The sequence below is a fragment of the Phoca vitulina genome, unplaced genomic scaffold, assembly GCF_004348235.1.
Source record: "Phoca vitulina isolate PV1807 unplaced genomic scaffold, GSC_HSeal_1.0 scaffold1, whole genome shotgun sequence".
Classification (NCBI taxonomy): domain Eukaryota; kingdom Metazoa; phylum Chordata; class Mammalia; order Carnivora; family Phocidae; genus Phoca; species Phoca vitulina.
This window is the reverse complement of record NW_022589704.1, coordinates 38,806,339-38,827,436: the sequence shown is the minus strand read 5'-3', so window position 1 is coordinate 38,827,436 and position 21,098 is coordinate 38,806,339. Positions and strand designations below refer to the sequence as shown.

General features: G+C 37.1%; 1 protein-coding gene across 1 annotated transcript in view; it reads right to left on the bottom strand.

Annotated features, from left to right (window-relative positions):
- Positions 1-21,098, bottom strand: part of DNAH7 (dynein axonemal heavy chain 7) — a 260,029-nt gene that overhangs the window by 92,827 nt on the left and 146,104 nt on the right. The window contains exons 42-44 of the mRNA XM_032405789.1: positions 19,366-19,595; positions 3,118-3,448; positions 820-1,166 (exon numbers count right to left, since the gene is read on the bottom strand). Coding sequence (XP_032261680.1) covers positions 820-1,166; positions 3,118-3,448; positions 19,366-19,595 — 908 coding nt within the window. The remainder of the gene's footprint in view (positions 1-819; positions 1,167-3,117; positions 3,449-19,365; positions 19,596-21,098) is intronic.

The window sequence follows — 21,098 nt, the reverse complement described above, 5'->3', positions numbered from 1 at the left end:
CTTACAAAGAATATATATTATACTAGTGGTTTTCAAAATGTGGTCCAAGACATGCTTCATCCCCTTCGGGGAGTCCATAACATCTTCTCTTGTCTAACTAAACATCTGTGTGAGGCTGTATTTTCTTCATATATTTCAACTGAAACAACATATTGCAAAAGATTGAATGAAGATGCAGATTTGAGAGTCCAGCTATCTTCTACTGGCCACATATTGAAGAGATTTGCAAAAATATAAAACACCACTACTGTTTTCCTAATTTTTTTTGTGAAAAATGTGAATTAAAAAAATAAGTTATTTATGTAACATGTAATGTCTTTATGAATTAATACTGTTTTAAAATTTCTCTATTTCAACTTCTAATATGGTAGATAAACAAGTTTTTCATGGGATGCCTAGATGGCTCAGTCAGTTAAGCGTCTGCTTCAGCTCAGGTCATGATCTCAGGGTCCTGGGATCGAGTCCCACATCAGGCTCCTCGAGCTCAGTGGGGAGCCTGCTGCTCCCCTTGTTTGTGTTCTCTCTCTCGACAAATAAATTAGATCTTTAATAAAAAAAATGTTTTTTGCATCTTCAAGAATTTTTAAGAGTATAAAGGGTTCCTGAGTCCAAAAAATGTTTAAGCATCACTGTATTATACTAAATAATTGTTATGGTCTTGCCTCTAGGAAATATGTACACACATAGCAGATACTAGACATGATTTTCCAGGAGCCTCTCACCTGTATAGCTTTTAAGTTTTATAGTGTCTAAATGACCAAACAGGAAAATAAAACACAGGGTTTTGTTGTTGTTGTTGTTGTTGTTGTTAGTACTTACTTATCATACGAATCCATTGCTATGACCCATTTGCACAGACCTTCGGCTGCAGTGGAAGCATTTCTAATCTTTTCTGGAACAAAATCTGGATTTGGAATATAATTTTTTCTTATGATATTCATATATGCTGCAGGAATGTTGTCCTTGTCATATTCATGAAGTGACTGTAGAAATCGAATGTCACCAAGAAGTCTCTTAGCTGGACCCCAGAAATCTTCTATTTTTTTTCCTGAACCGGTTGGGTCAGGGATTTTGTCAGCTTTGATGCCTTTCAAGATGCATATAGCTTCCATAACAAGCTTGACACCAGCAGGAGGACTCTTCATGGATTTTACCACTGTAATGTCCTTGAAATAACAACATGCTAATTATTAAAAAAGAACTGTTTATGCGTTACTTGTAACTGGCTCTTATTTTCAAACTAAATCATAAGATAGTCACTCTGTTCATTGGGTAGAAATGGTAACAGTGATAGAATTCTGTCAAAAAAGCATTGAGAAGTTTGTCCAAAAGGGAAAGTTGGAAACAAAAAAGAATAATGGAAATATACCCTAATGTGAGATTACTTATGACATAAAGTCTACTTCAAGAACACATAAGGGAAATTTGGCTGTTGCAAAATAAGAGTGTTGTAGCTTCTTGAAAATTATGGAAGTAATAGATGCAACCATTAGAAAAATACAGAGAAATTATACATACTAAGATCTCCTATAATCCCATAATATCTAGTTAACTACTGCAAATGTTTTTTATTTATACTTCTTCTATATATTTTTCTATGTATATATGCTATAAACTAGTGAATATGCTACATTTTGACCAATGGAATTATAGTCTACATAACATACATGCTGTTTTAAAACTTTTCGTATTTCAATAGTAAGATATAATGAACATCCTTACATGCTATGAAACACCTACATCATTTTAATGGCTGCATGACCTTCTCATGTATAGACATGAGCCATAATTCTCATGCCCTATCTATATTTTTCCTCTATTTTTTTTTACTATTACAATTGCCATGTTGAATTAAGAACTTCGTATCCTTTATTTTTAAAGCTTTTGACACCTATTGACAATCTACTCTCCAGAAAGTATCTAAGGGTTCCTGTTTTACTACATATACCCTCAGCAGCAAGGGCAAGCATTCTGATAAGCCAAAGAAATCCTTTATTAATCTGTTTTTTTAAAAATACAAGTGAGGTAGGATACATTTTCATATGTTTATTGACTATTTGTATTTCCTCTTTTGTGAATTACTTCTTTGTATCATTTACTATCTTATCTTACAGCTATTTTTGTCTTATTGATTTGTAAGAGCTTTTTACATAGAGGCATATTAATCTTTTGTTTGCCATCTAGGTCAAATATTTCCCCCGAGTGTTTCTACACTTCTGTCTGTGATGTTTATATCAAACAAAATGTGTTGGTTTCAGGTACTAAAATTTATAACTTAAAAAAAACTAATTATCAGTTATGAAAAAAAGAGTATCCAGAGCATATATATTACAGTTTTGCTTAGCTTTTTTTTCCTGATTTCTCTCACATCTAAGAAATCCAAGGTCCTGATCCACACCAAGATATAAACAGGATCTGCATTTTCTACTATTTCATAGTAGTGTAATTATTTATATTTAAATTTTAATCACTCTGAAGTCTATATTGGAGTAGGTGTGAAGAAAGAACTTAATAGTCTCTCCTCACCCAAAAGTTTAGCACAATTCTCAACACTATGTTTAAAAATTCACCTTTATCTTTCTTAATTGAACTATTCCCCTCTGATGTCTAAATTTTTAATACCGCATTTCATCCAATCTAAGACATGCTATTATAAAGTATAACATTGTAGGCCATATTATTATCACAAAAATTTAAAAAACCCAACACAAACATTAACGCGATATGTTATCACATCCACTGTAAGGTGTATGCCAATTATGAAAGTGTCTAAATATGAAAAAGGTGCACCTTAGAAATAAAATACACACTTAGGTCTTATGCCTCTGTCCACCATTGTACTGCAAAGTTGTTGTGCAAAGTTCCTGAAATAACAGAGGTTTTAGGGTAGGTTCTAAAATTCGGCAGCTTCCTCCTTTTCCAAAATTCTTAGTCATGCACATGCACTTCTTTTTTCAGGTCAGTTAGGAAATTCTTTTGCTAATTTGAAAATGATTTCGATTGCATTAAATGTGGAGACTAATTTGGAGAGACAGACTTGATCGTAGCCCCCAGTGGTGAACACTTTCTTGAGCTGCCAGGCTGTGTGTCCCAGCAAGGGTGTGGCTGTGCTCTCACCTGCGCAGTGAGAGTATCCAGGGCAGACAGTGCTGACTCCAAGATGGGCAGGGCCTCTGCCAGGTCCGCGTCACATTCGTCTTTGATGGCTTTGGCGGCCATAGCTTGTTCATTTGCTATTGTTTCATCAGCTTTCACTACTTTTTCAGTTTTGGCAACTTCTACAGACTCCGTCTCGATGATTGCCATCATTTCATCCACCTCTTTGCTAGCAACTTTTAACTGAGGATGTAGCGCCTCCAACTCAATTTGCATTGTGGCTACTTGAGATGCGGCAGAATCCAGTTTGTCCAAACCCACTTCATACCTCTTTTTCATTTTCACGACTTCGCTGGAAGCAAATAGATAAAATGAGGTTAGGCATCAGGTTCTATATCCTTCAAGGAAAAATGGAAATATTCTTGAGCTTTTCAGGCTTTTTCCAGGCATAACTAAAGGAGTGGTATAAAAGATTTTCACATAACAGTTTGCCAAAAATTATTAACTTTAGAACACTGGGCTATAAACAATTAAGAGCCAAAAGTATGCCTTGTTTGTTCTTGTATTTCCAGAGCCTAGCACAATATCCAGGCATATAACAGAATTTCAAAAGTTATTTTTAAATTTATTATATACTAGGTATAGGCAAGGAGTGCTCTTTATCAAAATGAATGGTGGACCCCTAAAATTAGTCTCTTTGGGAAATTCATTCCTACAACACTACGGTTCCTTAAAACCTTTTTATAATCACATCTTTAAAACAAACTTCAGTGCCCAAAATATATTATTTTGAATGTTGCCAAAGGTGGCAAATGATTTTAGGAAGTATTCAATATCTTGAAATAATTTTTTATTAAGACAAAAATGACAAATAGGATAATAATAAAAGTCAATACTTTTTGTGTGCCGGATGAGTACAAAGTAATAATAATTGATTAGGAAGATAATAATATTTTAATGTGTTTTAAACATTTTATCTGCATTCATATATGTTCTCTGGATAATTATACATTATATGTAGAGAAAACTCTATAATTCATTTCATTTAAAATATTTGATACACCATAATGTTTTAAAGTAAGAGGTGACACATTTTAGAAATCATCTTCAAAAAGGAGGTTGGAGTAGGTAAAAAAACCGGCCGGAAAACTGTCTAAAGGCAGAAGCATACCCTTCAGCTGAGGGCTTAACTGGCTCAAACTGGAATAGGTAACTGGGAAAACATTAAAAAGACTGCCACAGGAGAAAAAAAAAAAACAACACAACCTTTAGAAGTGAGGGTATGCTATGTTTTATCACACATTGATTCCCTCTGAGTCAGCAAAATGCTTGACTTAATGGGGGGACTAGATACATGATACCATATTATCTATGAATGTGGTTTTAGCCAAAATTTTGTCGAATAAGAACAGAAACAAGAACAGGAAAGCTTCCATATTGTGGTTCATCCCATGTGATGATTTGCTAGCTAAACTACTGGTGTCCTAGCAGGTGACCTGCTAACTTGCCTCTAGGGTACCAGAGTACCTGGCTATAAAGAGACCTGAAGGCTTTAGCTATTAAGGGAAGAGTAACCACAGGATGGGGATCCTAGTTGAGGTAAAGGAGAATTTTTTTAAAAAGATTTTTAAATTTATTTTTTATTAGAGAGAGAGGCAGGATGGAGCAGAGGGAGAGAATCCCAAGCAGACTCCCAGCTGAGCACAGAATCCTATGCGGGTCTTGATCCCATGACCCCGAAATCATGACCTGAGCTGAGACCAAGAGTTGGACACTTAACCAACTGAGCCCCCCAGGTGCCCCATAAAGGAGAATTTTTTTAAAAAAGAGGAAGATTTGAAAGGAAAATAAGAATACCTAAAAATGCCTAGAAAATTATTACTTTCAATCTTCCTATAATGTTGTACTTCATTTTCATAATATTTCTTTCAGTTAGGATGGCCTTAAACATTTTGAGTATACACAGACATAAGTGATATCTAAAATTATTAAGAACCTCCAAAAAGTTTTAATATCCTTAGATGGGAAAATATGGGGGAAAAAAAAAAGACAAGATTCCATTAAGTTAAAGATCATAAGATCTACATGGAAAGATAATTATTTTAACAGCCAAAGCAATTATAAAATTCAGTCAAGTAATGTAGCTACACAAAAGTAATTTTCCTACGACTAGGAAAATGAAAGGGGCTGACTTTCATGAGTTTTTACAACCAGTGGAGTTCAAAGGCTGGAGTTTTAGAGGCCGGAGCTGTTGCTGGTTGGAGCCCTGAGGGCGCTGCAGTTCTCTTGTGTAGGATGGCACAGGGGTTGCAGATTTCACTAGGTAGATGCAAAAAGTAGTAATGATATGACTCAAACACAGGAGTATGGATCATGGTACCTAGGAAAGCTCTGATGCCCCAGCTGCAGAAGGTATTACAATAGTCACTGTAAATATGGATGAGGAGTGTCCTACCAGGATATAGGTAGCATCCTGGACAATATGGGAAAGGATGCTTCAAAATGCTTGATATAGTGGGTTAGCACAGGAAGATTTAGAATTAACTATAGTTAATATGCAAACATTAAACTTTGCATCAATATTTTTTGTCATGAAATCTGTGCATGTTGGTGTTTTAAGTATATATTTTAAATATTTAAAAGAATTCAGTCTGTTAAATTCACAGATCAACCTTACAGTCCAATATAAATTATGTAATTGAGCAAGAGCTAGATTTCTGTTTTAAAGTAAAAATAGCTCACAAAGTTTATAGGTAATATTAAACATTTAAAAGAACTTAAGGCTCACCCTCTGTATTAGTTTAACTTACTAATTTTTTAAAATTATTTAAGTACATAGGAAAGTTTGATTTGTTAAATCAGACCTCAAAAGGGAAATAAAAACCTCTAAAAATTATAAACGCAATGAAAAAAATTATAAATGCGAAGTAAAAAATTTGTTTAAATAACTTCTTGAATGTGACCAAACATTAGCTGAAGAACCCCTTAAAAGGTAGATCATTAAAATTTTTAAATATCTAATTTTATAGCTTAATATAATGTTTTTACATTTTATAATACATTGGGTATTTTTTAGAACCAAAGAAGCTTTTGAATAAACTTTTTTTGCATCTAAAAGTCACCCTCAGCAGACTGAAGGAAGTTAAGATGGTAGAGTAGTAGGAAACCCTAGGCTTGCCTCCTCCCTGGAACACGGCTAGATAAGAATCAAATCATTCTGAATACCCAAGAAATCAATCTGAGGACTGACAGAACAAAATGCACAACTAGAGGGAGAGAAGAGGCCACTGCACATTGTGGAAGGTAAGAGGTGTGGAGACATGACTTAGGGGAGAAACGGATCATGGGTGCTGTAGAGGGGAGGGAGCCCTGGTCACAGAGAGAGGAGGGGGAGAGAGAGAAAAAGAGAAGTGCACAGGGGATTGCACAGGGAAAACAATTCCCCAAAGCCATTGACTAGGAAAATGAAAGGGGCTGACTTTCATGAGTTTTTACAACCAGTGGAGTTCAAAGGCTGGAGTTTTAGAGGCCGGAGCTGTTGCTGGTTGGAGCCCTGAGGGCGCTGCAGTTCTCCTGTGTAGGATGGCAGATATCCCAGGGCCAGATGGCACAATCTGAGGATCCCCCAGGGATGCACTGGGAGAGACAGTTCCCTTTTCTTGGAACACATCTGGGAGAGGTGACATTGCCTCTCCAGGGACAAAAGAGTCAGTGGATGCCACTTCCCTCCCCTGCCCCCTAGCATAAACTAACTTCAGAAGCAGCACAGCACCAACACTGGCAGCCTAAACGGCTTACACTAAGCCCACCCCCTTAACTCTTGGTGCACACTTGCCTGAGAACCAGTGCAGTGGGCCCCTTCCTTCAAAGACCAGTGCAAATCCCCTACATGCACCATGACTACTGACCACAGAGTCCTGAAAAGTTTCAGCTCTAGTGGAAAGAGCATCAGGTCTCTTTTAACAAGCAGACCAGAGTGCACCTAGTTAAAACTCACCACACTTTGGTCAAGGTCCAAACACTCCCCATTGCAGGCAAGGAGAAACTCCATAGAGGACTGACCTGAGGGAAAGAGCAGCCAAAACAACAGCAGCAGAGTGCACACAACATACACTAGAAACACTTTCTGATGCACCAGGCCCTGGAGAGTGTATGACCTCTTCTTTATAGGGCCATTACTCTCAGAAGCAGGAAACATAGCAGGCTTTCCTAACACAGAGAAGAAGACAGACACCTAGATAAAATGCCAAGATGGAGGAACTCATTCCAAAAGAAAGAACAAGAAAAGGTCATGGCCAGGGGTCTAATCAAAACAGAAATAAGTAATATGCCTGATCCAGAATTTAAAACAACAATCATAAGGATACCAGTTGGGCTTGATAAAAGCATAGAAGACACCAGGGAGTCCCTTACCACAGAGATAAAAGACCTAAAAACTAGTCAGACCTAAATGAAAAATGCAATAACCAAGATTTGAAACCAACTGGATGTAATGACCATGAGAATGGAAGAAGCAGAGGAACAAATAAATGATACAGAAGATAAAATTGTGGAAAATAATGAAGCTGAAAAGAAGAGAAAAAGAAAAGTATTAAACCACAAATGTAGACATAGGGAATTCAGTGACTCCATAAAGCATAATAAAATTTATATCATAGGAGTCCCAGAAGAAGAGAGGGGATGTTTATTTGGGGAAATTATAGCTAAAAACTTCCCTAACTGGGGGAAGGAAACAAACATCCAAATCCAGGAGGCACACAGAATTCCCATCAAAATCAACAAAATCCTGCCAACACCAAAACATCATAGTTAAATAAAGAAAAAATCCTAAAAACAGCAACACAAAAGAAGTCCTTAACTTCAAAGGGAAAACAAATAAGATTAGCAGCAGATCTATCCACAGAAACTTGGCAGGCAAGAAGAGAGTGGTATGGTATACTCAACATGCTGAATGGGAAAATATGCAGCCAAGAATATTCTATTCAGCAAGGCTATCATTCAGAATACAAGGAGAGATAAAGAGTTTCCCAGACAAACAAAAACTAAAGGAGTTCATGATCACTGAAGCAGTCCTGCAAGAAATACTAAAGGAGACTCTTTCAGTGAGAAAGAAAGACCAAAAGTGACAAAGACTAGAAAGGAACAGAGAAAATCTCCAGAAACAATGACAAAACAAGTAATAAAATGGCATTAATTCATATCTATCAATAATCACTCCGGATATAAATGGACTAAATGCTCCAATCAAAAGACATAAGGTGTCAGGATGGATTAAAAAAAAAAGACCCATCTATATGCTGTCTACAAGAGACTCACTTTAGGAGAGAGGGAAGATGGTGGAAAAGTAGGGGACCCTCATTTCACCTGGTCCCTTGAATTCAGCTAGATATCTATCAAATCATTCTGAACACCTGTGAATTCAACCTGAGGTCTAAGAAAAGAACTGCTGCAATTAAACAAATAGAAAATTGACCACTTTTTGCAAGTGGTGCAAAAAGTCTTCAGGGAACAAAAGCCACAAAGAGTAACCCAAAGCATCCTACACTGAGCTCAGCCCCCTGGCAAGGGCCGGTGCAACTCCACCCAGGCAAAGACACCTGAGACTCAGTGCAATGGGCCCCTCCCCCAGAAGACCAGCAGGAACATCAGGTTAATACCAAGTTTATGGATCACACAGAACTGAAAAACTCCTGCACTAGGGAAAAATAGTACATAGAATTTAAGATTTTTTCTCACGATTCTTTAGTCTTTCAGTTTAAAATTTTCTTTTTCTTACTTTTTCTTTTTTTCCTTTTCAACTAGCTTCTTATTTTCTCAACTCTTTTTTAAAGTCTTTTTTTAATTTGCATTTTTACATTTATATTTTATAGATGTATTCTTCATTTTTGGCTTCCTTTCACTGCATTCAATTTTATTTTTGTATATATATGTTCTTCTTTCTTTACAATTTCAGGATTAAGTGTCTTCTAACAAACAGACCAAAATACACCCAGGACCAAATATATCACCCTGTTCTGTCTACCTGTTTTATTATATTCTCTTTTTCTTCCCCCACCCCCTTTTTTTTCTTTTTTGGTTTCCAATCTCTTCTAATTTGCCTAGTGTATATTTCACTGGGGTTATGGTTGATATTTTTATTTTTTATTTCTTTTTTGTTCTTTCATTCATCTATTCTTCTCTGGACAAAATAACCAGAAGAAAAAAATCCCAGAAAAAAGGAAAAGAGACATTAATCACTGCCAGAGACTTAATAAATTTAGATATTAGTAAACTGTCAGAGCTAAAATTCAGAACAATGATTATAAATAAACTAGCTGGGCTTGAAAAAAGCACAGAAGACCCTAGAGAATTCCTTTCTAGAGAAATAAAAGAACTAAGATCTTATCAGGTTGAAATCAAAAAGGGTATTGTTGAGATGCAATAAAAAATGGAGGCTCTTACTGATAGGATAAGTGAGACAGAAGAGAGAGAGAAGATAAAATTATGGATAATAAAGAAACTGAGCAAAAGAGAGATAAACAATTATTGGACCATGAGGGGAGGATTCAAGAGATCATAAAGGGAAACAATATTAGAGTTATTAAGGCTCCAGAGGAAGAAGAAAGAGAGAGGGGGGCAGAAGGTATATTTAAGCAAATTATAGCTGAGAACTTCCCTAAGGTGGGGAAGGAAATATGCATTCAAGTCCCGAAGGCACAGAAAACCCCCCTCAAAATCAATAAAAATAGATCAACACCCTGACATATAATAGTGAAGCTTGCAAATTTCAGAGATAGAGAGAAAATCCTCAAAGCAGCTCAAGAAAGAGATCTTTAACCTACAAGGGTAGGAACATTAGACTGCCAGCAGACCTATCCACACAGACCTGGCAGGTCAGAAAGGGCTGGCATGATATATTCAGGGTACTAAATGAGAAAAACATAAAGCCAAGAATACTTTATCCAGCAAGGCTGTCATTCAGAATGGATGGAGAGACAAAGAGTTTCCAGGACAAACAGAAACTAAAAGAATTTGTGATCACTAAAACAGCCCTGTAAGAAATATTAAAGGGAATGCTGTAAGCAAAGAGAGAGCTCAAAAGTAACATAGAACAGAGACAATGCACAGAAACAGTGATTTTACAGGTAATACAACGGCACTAAATTCATATCTTTCAATAGTCACTCTCAATGTAAATGGGTTAAATGCCCCAATCAAAAGACACAGGATATCAGATTGGATAAAAAAGCAAGACCCATCAATATGCTGTTTACAAGAGACTCATTTTAGACCCAAAGACACCTCCAGATTGAAAGTGAGGGGGTGGAAAACCATTTACCATGCTAACGGACATCAAAAGAAAGCTGGGGTAGTAATCCTTATAACAGACAAATTAGATTTTAAACCAAACACTGTAGTAAGGGATGAAGAGGGACACTATATCATACTTAAAGGGTCTATTCAACAAGATCTAATAATTATAAATATTTATGTTCCTAACTTGGGAGCAGCCTATTATATAAACCATTAGTAACAAAATTAAAGAAACACATTGATAATAGTACAATAATAGTAGGGGACTTTAACATCCCCCTCACTGCAATGGACAGATCATTTAAGGAGAAGATCAATAAGGAAACAAGGCCTTTAACTGACACACTGGACCAGATGGACTTCACAGATATAGTCAGAACATTCCATCCTAAAGCAACAGAATACACATTCTTTTCAAGTGCACATGGAACATTCTCCAGAACAGATAACATACTGGGTCCCAAATCAGGCCTCAAGTGGTACCAAAAGATTGAGATCATTCCCTGCATATTTTCAGACCACAATGCTTTGAAACTTCAACTCAGTCACAAGAGGAAATTTGGAAGGAACTCAAATATTTGGAGGGTAAAGAGCATCCTAGTAAAGAATGAATGTGTCAACCAGGAAATTAAAGAGGACATTTAAAAAATTCATAGAAACAAAAGAAAATGAAAACACGTCTGTTCAAAACCTTTGAGACACAGCAAAGGCGGTCCTAAGAGGGAAGTACATAGCAATACAAGCCTTTCTCAATACACTAGAAAAGTCTGAAATACACTAGTTAACCTTACACCTAAAGAAGCAGGAGAAGGAATGGCAAAGAGAGCCTAAACCAAGCAGGAGATGAGAAATAATAAAGATTAGAGCAAAAATCAATGAAACAGAAACCAAAAGAACAGAACAGATCAATAAAACTAGAAGCTGGTTCTTTGAAACAATTAATAAGATCGATACACCCCTAGCGAGAATTATCAAAAAGAAAAGAGAAAGGACCCAAATTAATAAAATCATGAATGAAAGAGGAGAGATCATGACTAACACCAAGGAAATACAAACAACTGCAAGAACATATTATGAGCAACTATATGCCAACAAATTAGACAATATGGAAGAAATGAATGCATTCCTAGAAATGTATAAACTACCAAAACTGAAACAAGAAGAAATAGAAAACCTGAACAGACCCATAACCAGCAAGGAACTGAAGCAGTAATCAAAAATCTCCCAACAAAAAGAGTCCAGGGCTGGATGGCTTCCCAGGAGAATTCTACCAAACATTTAAAAACAACTTTTACCTATTCTTCTGAAGCTTTTGCAGAAAAGAGAAATGGAAGGAAAACTTCCAAACTCATTCTATGAGGCCAGCATTCCCTTGATCCTAAAACCAGACAAAGACCCAACCAAAAAGGAGAATTACAGACTCATATCCCTGATGAACATGGATGCCAAAATTCTCACCAAAATACTAGCCAATAGGATCCAACAGTACATTAAAAGGATTATTCACCATGACCAAGTGGGTTTTATTCCTGGGATGCAAAGGTGGGTCAACATTCACAAATTAATCAACGTGATACATCACATTAATAAAAAAAAAAAAAAAGGACAAGAACCATATGATCCTCTCCATTGATGCAGAAAAAGCATTTGACAAAGTACAGCATCCTTTCTTGATTAAAACTGTCCACAGTGTAGGGACAGAGGGAACATACCTCAATATCATAAAAGCCATCTACAAAAAGCCCACAGAGAATATCATTCTCTGTGGGGAAAAACTGAGAGCTTTCCCCTAAGGTCAGGAACAAGACAGGAATGCCCACTCTCACCACTGCCTTTCAACATTATACTAGAAGTCCTAGTCTCAGCAGTCAGACAAATAAAGAAATAAAACACATTCAAATTGGCAAAGAAGCAGTCAAACTCTCTCCCTTCACAAATGACATGATACTTTATATGAAAAACCTAAAAGATTCCACCCCAATACTGCTAGAACTCATAGAGGAATTCAGCAATGTGGCAGGATATAAAATCAATGCACAGAAATCAGTTGTATTCCTATACACTAACAATGAGACAGAAGAAATCGAAATTAAGGAATTGATCCCATTTATAATTGCACCAAAAACCACAAGATAACCTAGAAATAAACCTAACCAAAGAGAAAGGATCTGTACGGTAAAAACTATGGAACACTTATGAAAGAAATTGAGGAAGACACAAAGAAATGGAAAAACATTCCAGTCTCATGGATTGGAAGAATAAACATTGTTAAAATATCTATGCTACCCAGAGCAATCTACACATTCAATGCAATCCCTATCAAAATACTATGAACATTTTTCACAGGGTTGGAAAAAACAATCCTAAAATTTGTATGGAATCAGAAAAGACCCTGAATAGCCAGAGGAATGTTGAAAAAGAAAAGCAAAGCTGGAGGCATCACAATGCTGGACTTTAAGCTCTATTACAAAGCTGTAATCATCAAGACAGTATGGTACTGGCACAAAACAAGACACATAGATCAATGGAACAGAATAGAGAACCCAGAAATGAACCCACAACTTTATGGTCAACTAATCTTCAACAAAGCAGGAAATAATGTCCAATGGAAAAAAGATAGTCTCTTCAACAAATTGTGTTGGGATAATTGGACAGCCACATGTAGAAGAATGAAACTGAACCATTTTCTTACACCATACACAAAGATAAACTCAAAATGGATGAAAGATCTAAACGTGAGACAGGAATCCAACAAAATCCTAGAGGAGAACACAAGCAGCAACCTCTTCAACCTTGGCCACAGCAACTTCTTGCTAGACACGTCTCCAAAGGCAAGGGAAACAAAAACAAAAATGAACTACTGGGACTTCATCAAGATAAAAAGCTCTGCACAACAAAGAAAACAAGTCAACAAAACTAAAAGGCAACCTATGGAATGGGAGAAGATATTTGCAAATGACATATCAGATAAAGGGCTAGTATCCAAGACCTATAAAGAACTTATCAACCCCAATACCCAAAAAACAAAGAATCCCGTCAAGAAATGGGCAGAAGACATGAATAGATGTTTCTCCAAGGAAGACCTACAAATGGCCAACAGACACATGAAAAAGTGCTCAACATCAGTCGGCATCAGGGAAATACAAATCAAAACCACAATGAGATATCACCTCACACCAGTCAGAATGGCTAAAATTAACAAGTCAGGAAACAACAGATGTTGGTGAGGATGTGGAAAAAGGGGAACCCTCTTACACTGTTGGTGGGAATGCAAGCTGGTGCAGCCACTCTGGATAACAGTATGGAGGTTCCTCAAGAAGTTAAAAATAAAGCTGCCCTATGACCCAGCAATTGCACTACTGGGTATTTACCCCAAAGATACAAATGTAGTGATCAAAAGGGGCACCCACACCCCAATGTTTATAGCAGGAATGTCCACAATAGCCAAACTATGGAAAGAGCTGAGATGTCCATCGACAGATGAATGGATAAAGAAGATGTGGTGTGTGTGTGTGTGTATATATATATATATATACACAATGGAATATTACTCTGCCCTCAGAAAGGATGAATACTTAGCATTTATATTGATGTGGATAGAACTGGAGGGTGTATGCTGAGCGAAGTAAGTCAATCAGAGAAAGACAATTATCATATGGTTTCACTCATATGTGGAATATAAGAAAGAGCATGGAGGATCATAAGGGAAGGGAGGGAAAACTGAATGGGAAGTCATCAGAAAGGGAGACAAACCATGAGAGACTTTTAGTTATAGGAAATAAACTGAGGGTTGCTGGAGGGGAGGGGGTGAGGGGATGGGATAATTGAGTGATGGGCATTAAGGAGGGCACATGATGTGAGGAGCACGGGGTGTTATACACAACTGATGAATTATTGAACTCTACATCTGAAACTAATTGTGTACTATATGTTGGCTAATTGAATTTAAATAAAAAAGAAAAGAAAAAGTTCAGTGAAACCATGTAGTACTATATTTGAAGGAAATATCAGAATAAGCTCATGAGATAAGCTATTTTAAAAAAAAAGAGAGAGAGAGAGAGTTTCACTTTAGACCGACAGATTGCAAGTGAGGGGATGGAGAACCCATTATCATGCTAATGAACATCAGAAGGAAGCTGCAGTAGCCATACATATATGAGACAAACTAGATTTTAAACCAAGGACTGTAATAAGAGATGAAGAAGGGCACTACATCTTAATAAAGGGGTCTATCCAACAAGAAAATCTAACAATTACATATATTTATGACTCTAACTTGGGAGCACCCAAATATCTAAATCAATTAATAACAAACATAAAGGAACTCATTGATAATAATACAATAATAGTAGGAGACTTTAACACCCCACTCACAGTAATGGACAGATCATCTAAGCAGAAGATCAACAAGGAAACAATGGCTTTGAATGACACACTGGACCAGATGGACTTAACAGATATAGTCAGAACATTTCATCCTAAAGCAGCAGAATACACATTCTTTTTCAAATGCGTATAGGACATTCTCCAGAATAGATCACATACTCGGTCACAAATCAGGCCTCAACCAGGACAAAAAGATTGAGATCATACCATGCATATTTTCTGACCAAAATGCAATGAAACTTGAAGCTAACCACAAGAAAAAATTTGGAAAGACCATAAATACCTCCAGGTAAACAATGAATGGGTAAACCAGGAAATTCAAGAAGAAATTAAACAATACATGGGAACAAATGAAAATGAAACATGATGGCCCAAAACCTCTGGATGCAGCAAAAGCAGCAGTAATAGGGAAGTATATAGCAATACAGGCCTACCTCAAGAAGAAAAGTCTCAAATACACAACTTAACCTTACACCTAAAGGAGCTAGAAAAAGAACAACAAATGAAGCCTAACACCAGCAGAAGAAAGGAAATAAAGAGTAGAGCACAAATAAATGATTTGGAAACAAGCAAAACAAACAAACAAAAAAACCCAGTAGAACAAATCCAAAAACCAGGAGCTGGTTCTTTGAAGGAATTAAAAAAATTGATAAACTCCTAGCCAGAGTTATCAAAAAGAAAAGAGAAAGGACCCAAATAAATAAAATCACAAAGGAGAGAAAGAGATCACAACACCACAACAGCAGTACAAACAGTTATAAAAGAATGAAAAATTATATGCCAACAAATTGGGCAATCTAGAAGAAATGGATAAATTCCTAGAAACATAAACTACCAAAACTGAAACAGGAAGAAAGAAAATTTCAACAGACCCATAACCAACAAAGAAATTGAGGCAGTAATCAAAAATCTTCCAGCCAAAGTCCAAATCCAGATAGATACAGATGGCTTCCCAGGGAAATTCTACCAAACATTTAAATAAGAGTTAATACCTGTTCTTCTCAAACTGTTCCAAAAAATAGAAATGGAGGGAAAACCTCCAAAATCATTCTACAAGGCCAGTATTACGTTGATTCCAAAACCAGACAAAGACCCCACTAGAAAAGAGAAATATAGGCCAAGAGCCTGGATGAACATAGATGCAAAAATTCTCAACAAGATACTAGCAAGGATGAGTCAATATTCACAAATCAATCAACGTGATACACCACGTTAATAAAAGAAAGGATAAGAACCTTATGATCCTCTCAATAGATGCAGAAAAAGCATTTGACAAAGTATAGCATCCATTCTTGATAAAAATCCCTCAACAAAGTAGGGATAGAGATGGTAGTATGATAGTAGGCAACATCATAAAGGCCATATATGAAGGACCCACAGCTAATATCATCCTCAATGGGGAAAAACTGAGAGCTTTTCCTCTAAGGGTAGGAACAAGACAGGGACGTCCGCTCTCAGTACTGTTACTTTAACATAGTACTGCCAGTTTAGCCTCAGCAACCAGACAAAAAGAAATAAAAGGCATCCAAATTGGCAAGGAAGAAGTCAAATTTCTGCTACTCACAGACAACATGATACTCTGTGTAGAAAACCCAAAAGACTGCACCAAAACATTGCTAGAACTGATACATGAACTCAGTACAGTCGCAGGATACAAAATCAACATACCAAAATCTGTTGCATTTCTATACACCAATAATGAAGCAGCAGAAAGAGAAATCAAGAAATCAATCCCATTTATAACTGCACCAAAAACCGTAAGTTAGTTAGGAATAAACCTGACCAAAGAGGTAAAAGATCTGTATGCTGGAAAACTATAGAACACTGATGAAAGAAATTGAAGAGAACACAATGAAATGGAAAAACATCTCATGCTCATGGACTGAAAGAACAAATATTGTTAAAATGTCTATACTACCCAAAGCAATCTACACATTCAATGCAATCCCTGTCAAAATGCCATCAGCATTTTTCACAGAGCTAGAACAAACAATCCAAACATTTGTATGGAACCACAAAAGACCCCAAATAGTCAAAGCAGTCTTGAAAAAGAAAAGCAAAGCTGGAGGCATCACAATTCCAGACTTCAAGTTGTATTAAAAAGCTCTGGTCATCAAGACAGTATGGTACTAGCACAAAACCAGACACATAGATCAATGCAACAGAATAAAGAACCCAGAAATGGACCTACAACTCTATGGTCAACTAATCTTTGACAAAGCAGGAAAGAATATCCATGGAAAAAAGATAGTCTCTTCAACAAATAGTGTTGGGAAAACTGGACAGTGACATGCAAAAGAATGACACTGTACCACTTTGTTACACCATACACCAAAATAAATTCAAAAGGGATGAAAGGCCTTGATGTAAGACAGGAATCCATCAAAATCCTAGAGGAGAACACAAGCAGCAACCTCTTCAACCTTGGCCACAGCAACTTCTTGCTAGACACGTCTCCAAAGGCAAGGGAAACAAAAACAAAAATGAACTACTGGGACTTAATCAAGATAAAAGCTCTGCACAACAAAGGAAACAAATCAACAAAACTAAAAGGCAACCTATGGAATGGGAGAAGATATTGCAAATGACATATCAGATAAAGGGTTAGGACCCAAAATCTATAAATAACTTTTCAAACTCAACACCTAAAAACAAATAATCCAGTTCAGAAATGGGCAGAAGACATGAGTCGACATTTTTCCAAAGAAGACATTCAGACGGCTAACAGGCACATGAAAAGACGCTCAACATCACTCATCATCAGGAAAATACAAATCAAAACTTCAATGAGATACCACCTCACACCTTTAAGAATGGGTAAAATTAGCAAGTCAGGAAACAACAGGTGTTGGCAAGGATGGGGAGAAAGGGGCACCCTCTTGCACTGTTGGTGGGAATGCAAACTGGTGCAGCCACTGTGGAAAACAGTATGGAGGGTCCTCAGAAAGTTAAAAATAGAACTACCCTACAATCCAGCTACCCAAAGGATACAAAAATACTGAACTGAAGGGTACATGCACCCTGACATTTATAGCAGCACTATCAACAATAGCTAAATTGTGAAAAGAGAACAAATGTCCATCAACTGATGAATGGATAAAGAAGATGTGGTATATGCATATACATATATACACACACACACATATATACCAGATATATTCTCTCTCTCTATGTATATATATATAGAGAGAGAGAGTGGTATTTTACTCAGCCATCAAAAAGAATGAAATCTTGCCATTTGCAATGACAAGGATGGAGCTAGAATGTATTATGCTAAGTGAAATAAGTCAGACAGAGAAAGACAAATACCATAGGATTTCACTCATATATGGAATTTAAGAAACAAAATAGATGAACATAGGGGAAGGGGAAAAAAGAAAGGGAGGCAAACCATAAAACAGACTCTTAATGATAGAGAATAGAGAGTTGCTGGAGGGGAGGTGGGCAGGGGGATGGACTAAATGGGTGATAGGCATTAAGGAAGAGCCTTATTGTGACGAACACTGGGCATTGCATGTACGTGATGAATCACTAAGTTCTATTCCTGAAACTATTCTATTCTATTCCTGAAACCAATACTACACTATATGTTAACCAACTGGAATTTAAATAAAAACTTGAAACTACAAAAATAAATAAATAAATAAATGTCACCCTCAATGACATTGAAAATTCACATTGACACATTCTATAGTACATATAGAAAATTCACATTGACACATTCTATAGTACATGAAAATTCACATTGACACATTCTATAGTACATATAGAAAATTCACATTGACACATTCTATAGTACATGAAAATTCACACTGACACATTCTATAGTACATGAAAATTCACATTGACACGTTCTATAGTACACAATGACATTGAAAATTCACATTGACACATTCTATAGTACGTAAGTGTATTGATGTTCACATTGAGGTTTTCAAATGAGAGTTTAAAGAAGGAAACCTGATTAGCAGTTTCTGGGTTTCAGCTGTTCAATACCTAAACAGAAGTTTTATCTATTATCTGATTACTTATTAAAAAAAAAAAATCTCTCTAGTGGTGCTTACTCCGTATCATTGTCAAAGGATCCTGGAGTCTTAGCCCAGCTCTGAGTGGCAAGCCTTTATTCCTTCAACAAATATGATTATGCATTTACAATGTGCCAGACAACCCATCTATACAAAAGAATAAGACCTCTCCCCATCCTAAAGATGTTTGCAAAATAAATCACTTAAAGATTTATATATATATATATATATATATATAAAACAATATTCACAGTACAAACACATATATATGTATATACAATATAAATTTCTACATCATAGCTATGTCATTTTTGTACACACAAATATTTTAAAATCACCATAGCTTACTTAGAAATATGAAATTTTGGGGTGCCTGGATGCCTTAGTCGGTTGAGCGTCTGACTCTTGGGTAGTAAGATCGAGCCCGGAAGCAGGCTCCATGCTCAGTGGAGTTTGCCCCTCTTTTTGCCCCTCTTTCCCCCTCTCTCCCTCTGCCCCTGCCCCAACTCGTGCGTGCTCTCTTTAAAATACATAAATAAACAGAAATATGAAATTTCATTTTTACCTTCTTTTCTTTTCCAACAAGATTTTGAAGGTGGAGATTAATTCAAGATAAGAGGTAGGAGTCACATAATTATATCTTTGAAGTTCAACATAGAAGGATGTAGATAAATCTATAGTAGAAGTGTGGAAGCTTTTACACATGTTGATACAGCCTTCTCGTATTTCCTCTGACATTTCAATTTCTTCCAAGAAGCGTGAGGCAACTGCCTGGAGTGCATCTTCAGGCCATGACTAAATTTAAGATAAATGAGTTAGTACTTGATCAAAGTGACTACTGTAAGTCTGTTACTACTGCAGTCCTTTGTGATTTATCGATGTCAGAAATGGAGAGGAACACATGAGGGATGGGGCAGGAGAGACACTTCCATGAGGAACTCCCTCCCCCCCCCCAACCAAGGACTTGCACACTTAGGAGCCAGTAGCTAGTACAAGTAATATTGATTCTTCATGGTTTGTTCAAAGGTTAGAGAAACTGTTCTTGAGTGTTGTAGGAGCAAGGAAGAGGAAAGGAACTAAACTTATGGAATGTCTATTTCTATGTGCATCCTACCAGTATCATCTCATTGAATTCTCCCAATAATTCTCTGGGGTAAATGTTATTATCCTTTCCTCTAAACTCCAGAATCATCTGAATGACTATCACTTTGATTTCTCTTAAAGTTATCTCAAACTCGGGACAAGTCCAAAATGTGGTTCCTATCTCCTCCCAAGTAGTTGCCATCTTCCCCAACTTGGTAAACATCACCACCATCCACCCCTTGCTCCAGCCAAAATGCAGGAATCATCCTCAATACCTCTCCTCCTTCTCAACCCTTCATCCGTCCCATAAACAAGTTCTATAGGCACCCTCCGCACAATAGCTTCCCAATCCTTTCTCTTCTTCCGACATCAACTATAGCCATCCCAATTCAACTTTCTGTTTTCATCTGCTTGGAACATTCCAACGGTGGCCTAACTGGTCTCCCTGCTTGTGTGGCTCTCTACAGCTGCCAGAGGGATTTTTTTCAAAATGTAAATTAGCTCATGTCACACTCCCCAATTAATAATCCTTCAAAGATTTCCCAGCGTACATCAAATCCCAAACCAACTTGTAAATCTCTGCCTGTTGGGCCCTTCCCACCTTTCTGAGCTCACCTCTACTTCTTCCCCCTCAGTTACTCGGCGCCTGCCACCTCCGTGTCCCCTGACACACCCATTCTTACCCCAGCCCCTTGCCCTCACTAGTTTATGCCCTCCACCCAGATGCTCTCAGTACTGGCACATTTTATCTGGCATGCTTCCTCTTCAAAGGTCACCTCTTCAGAAAGGCTTTTACTCTCTATATGCCACCTTGTTGACGGAATGATTTTTTGCTAATTTGTCTGTCTCTAGAAAATAAGCTCGAGATCAGAAGCCTTGTCTATTTCACTTTCCTTTTCACTTCCAGCTTTTAGAATAGTACCTGCTATTGAGCAAGGGTTCAATAAATCTGTTTTGCGTGAAACAGGCTCAGCAGGAAATGGAGGAACAGAGGGGCTATGTAAATTCCCCAAGGCCAAAAACACTCACAGGACCTCTGCCACAGCCCACGAACTCCCCACCGCACACCCTTGTCTCATCTGCTCTGTGCTTCCTGATACCAAAGTTAACTACCACAAGTGTCACTCTGGCTTTCTTCCTTTTGACTTCCTGTTGGGTTTGGCTAATGGAAAGAGACTGGAAGAAGAGATGGGTAGGACTATTCATACCCTCCCT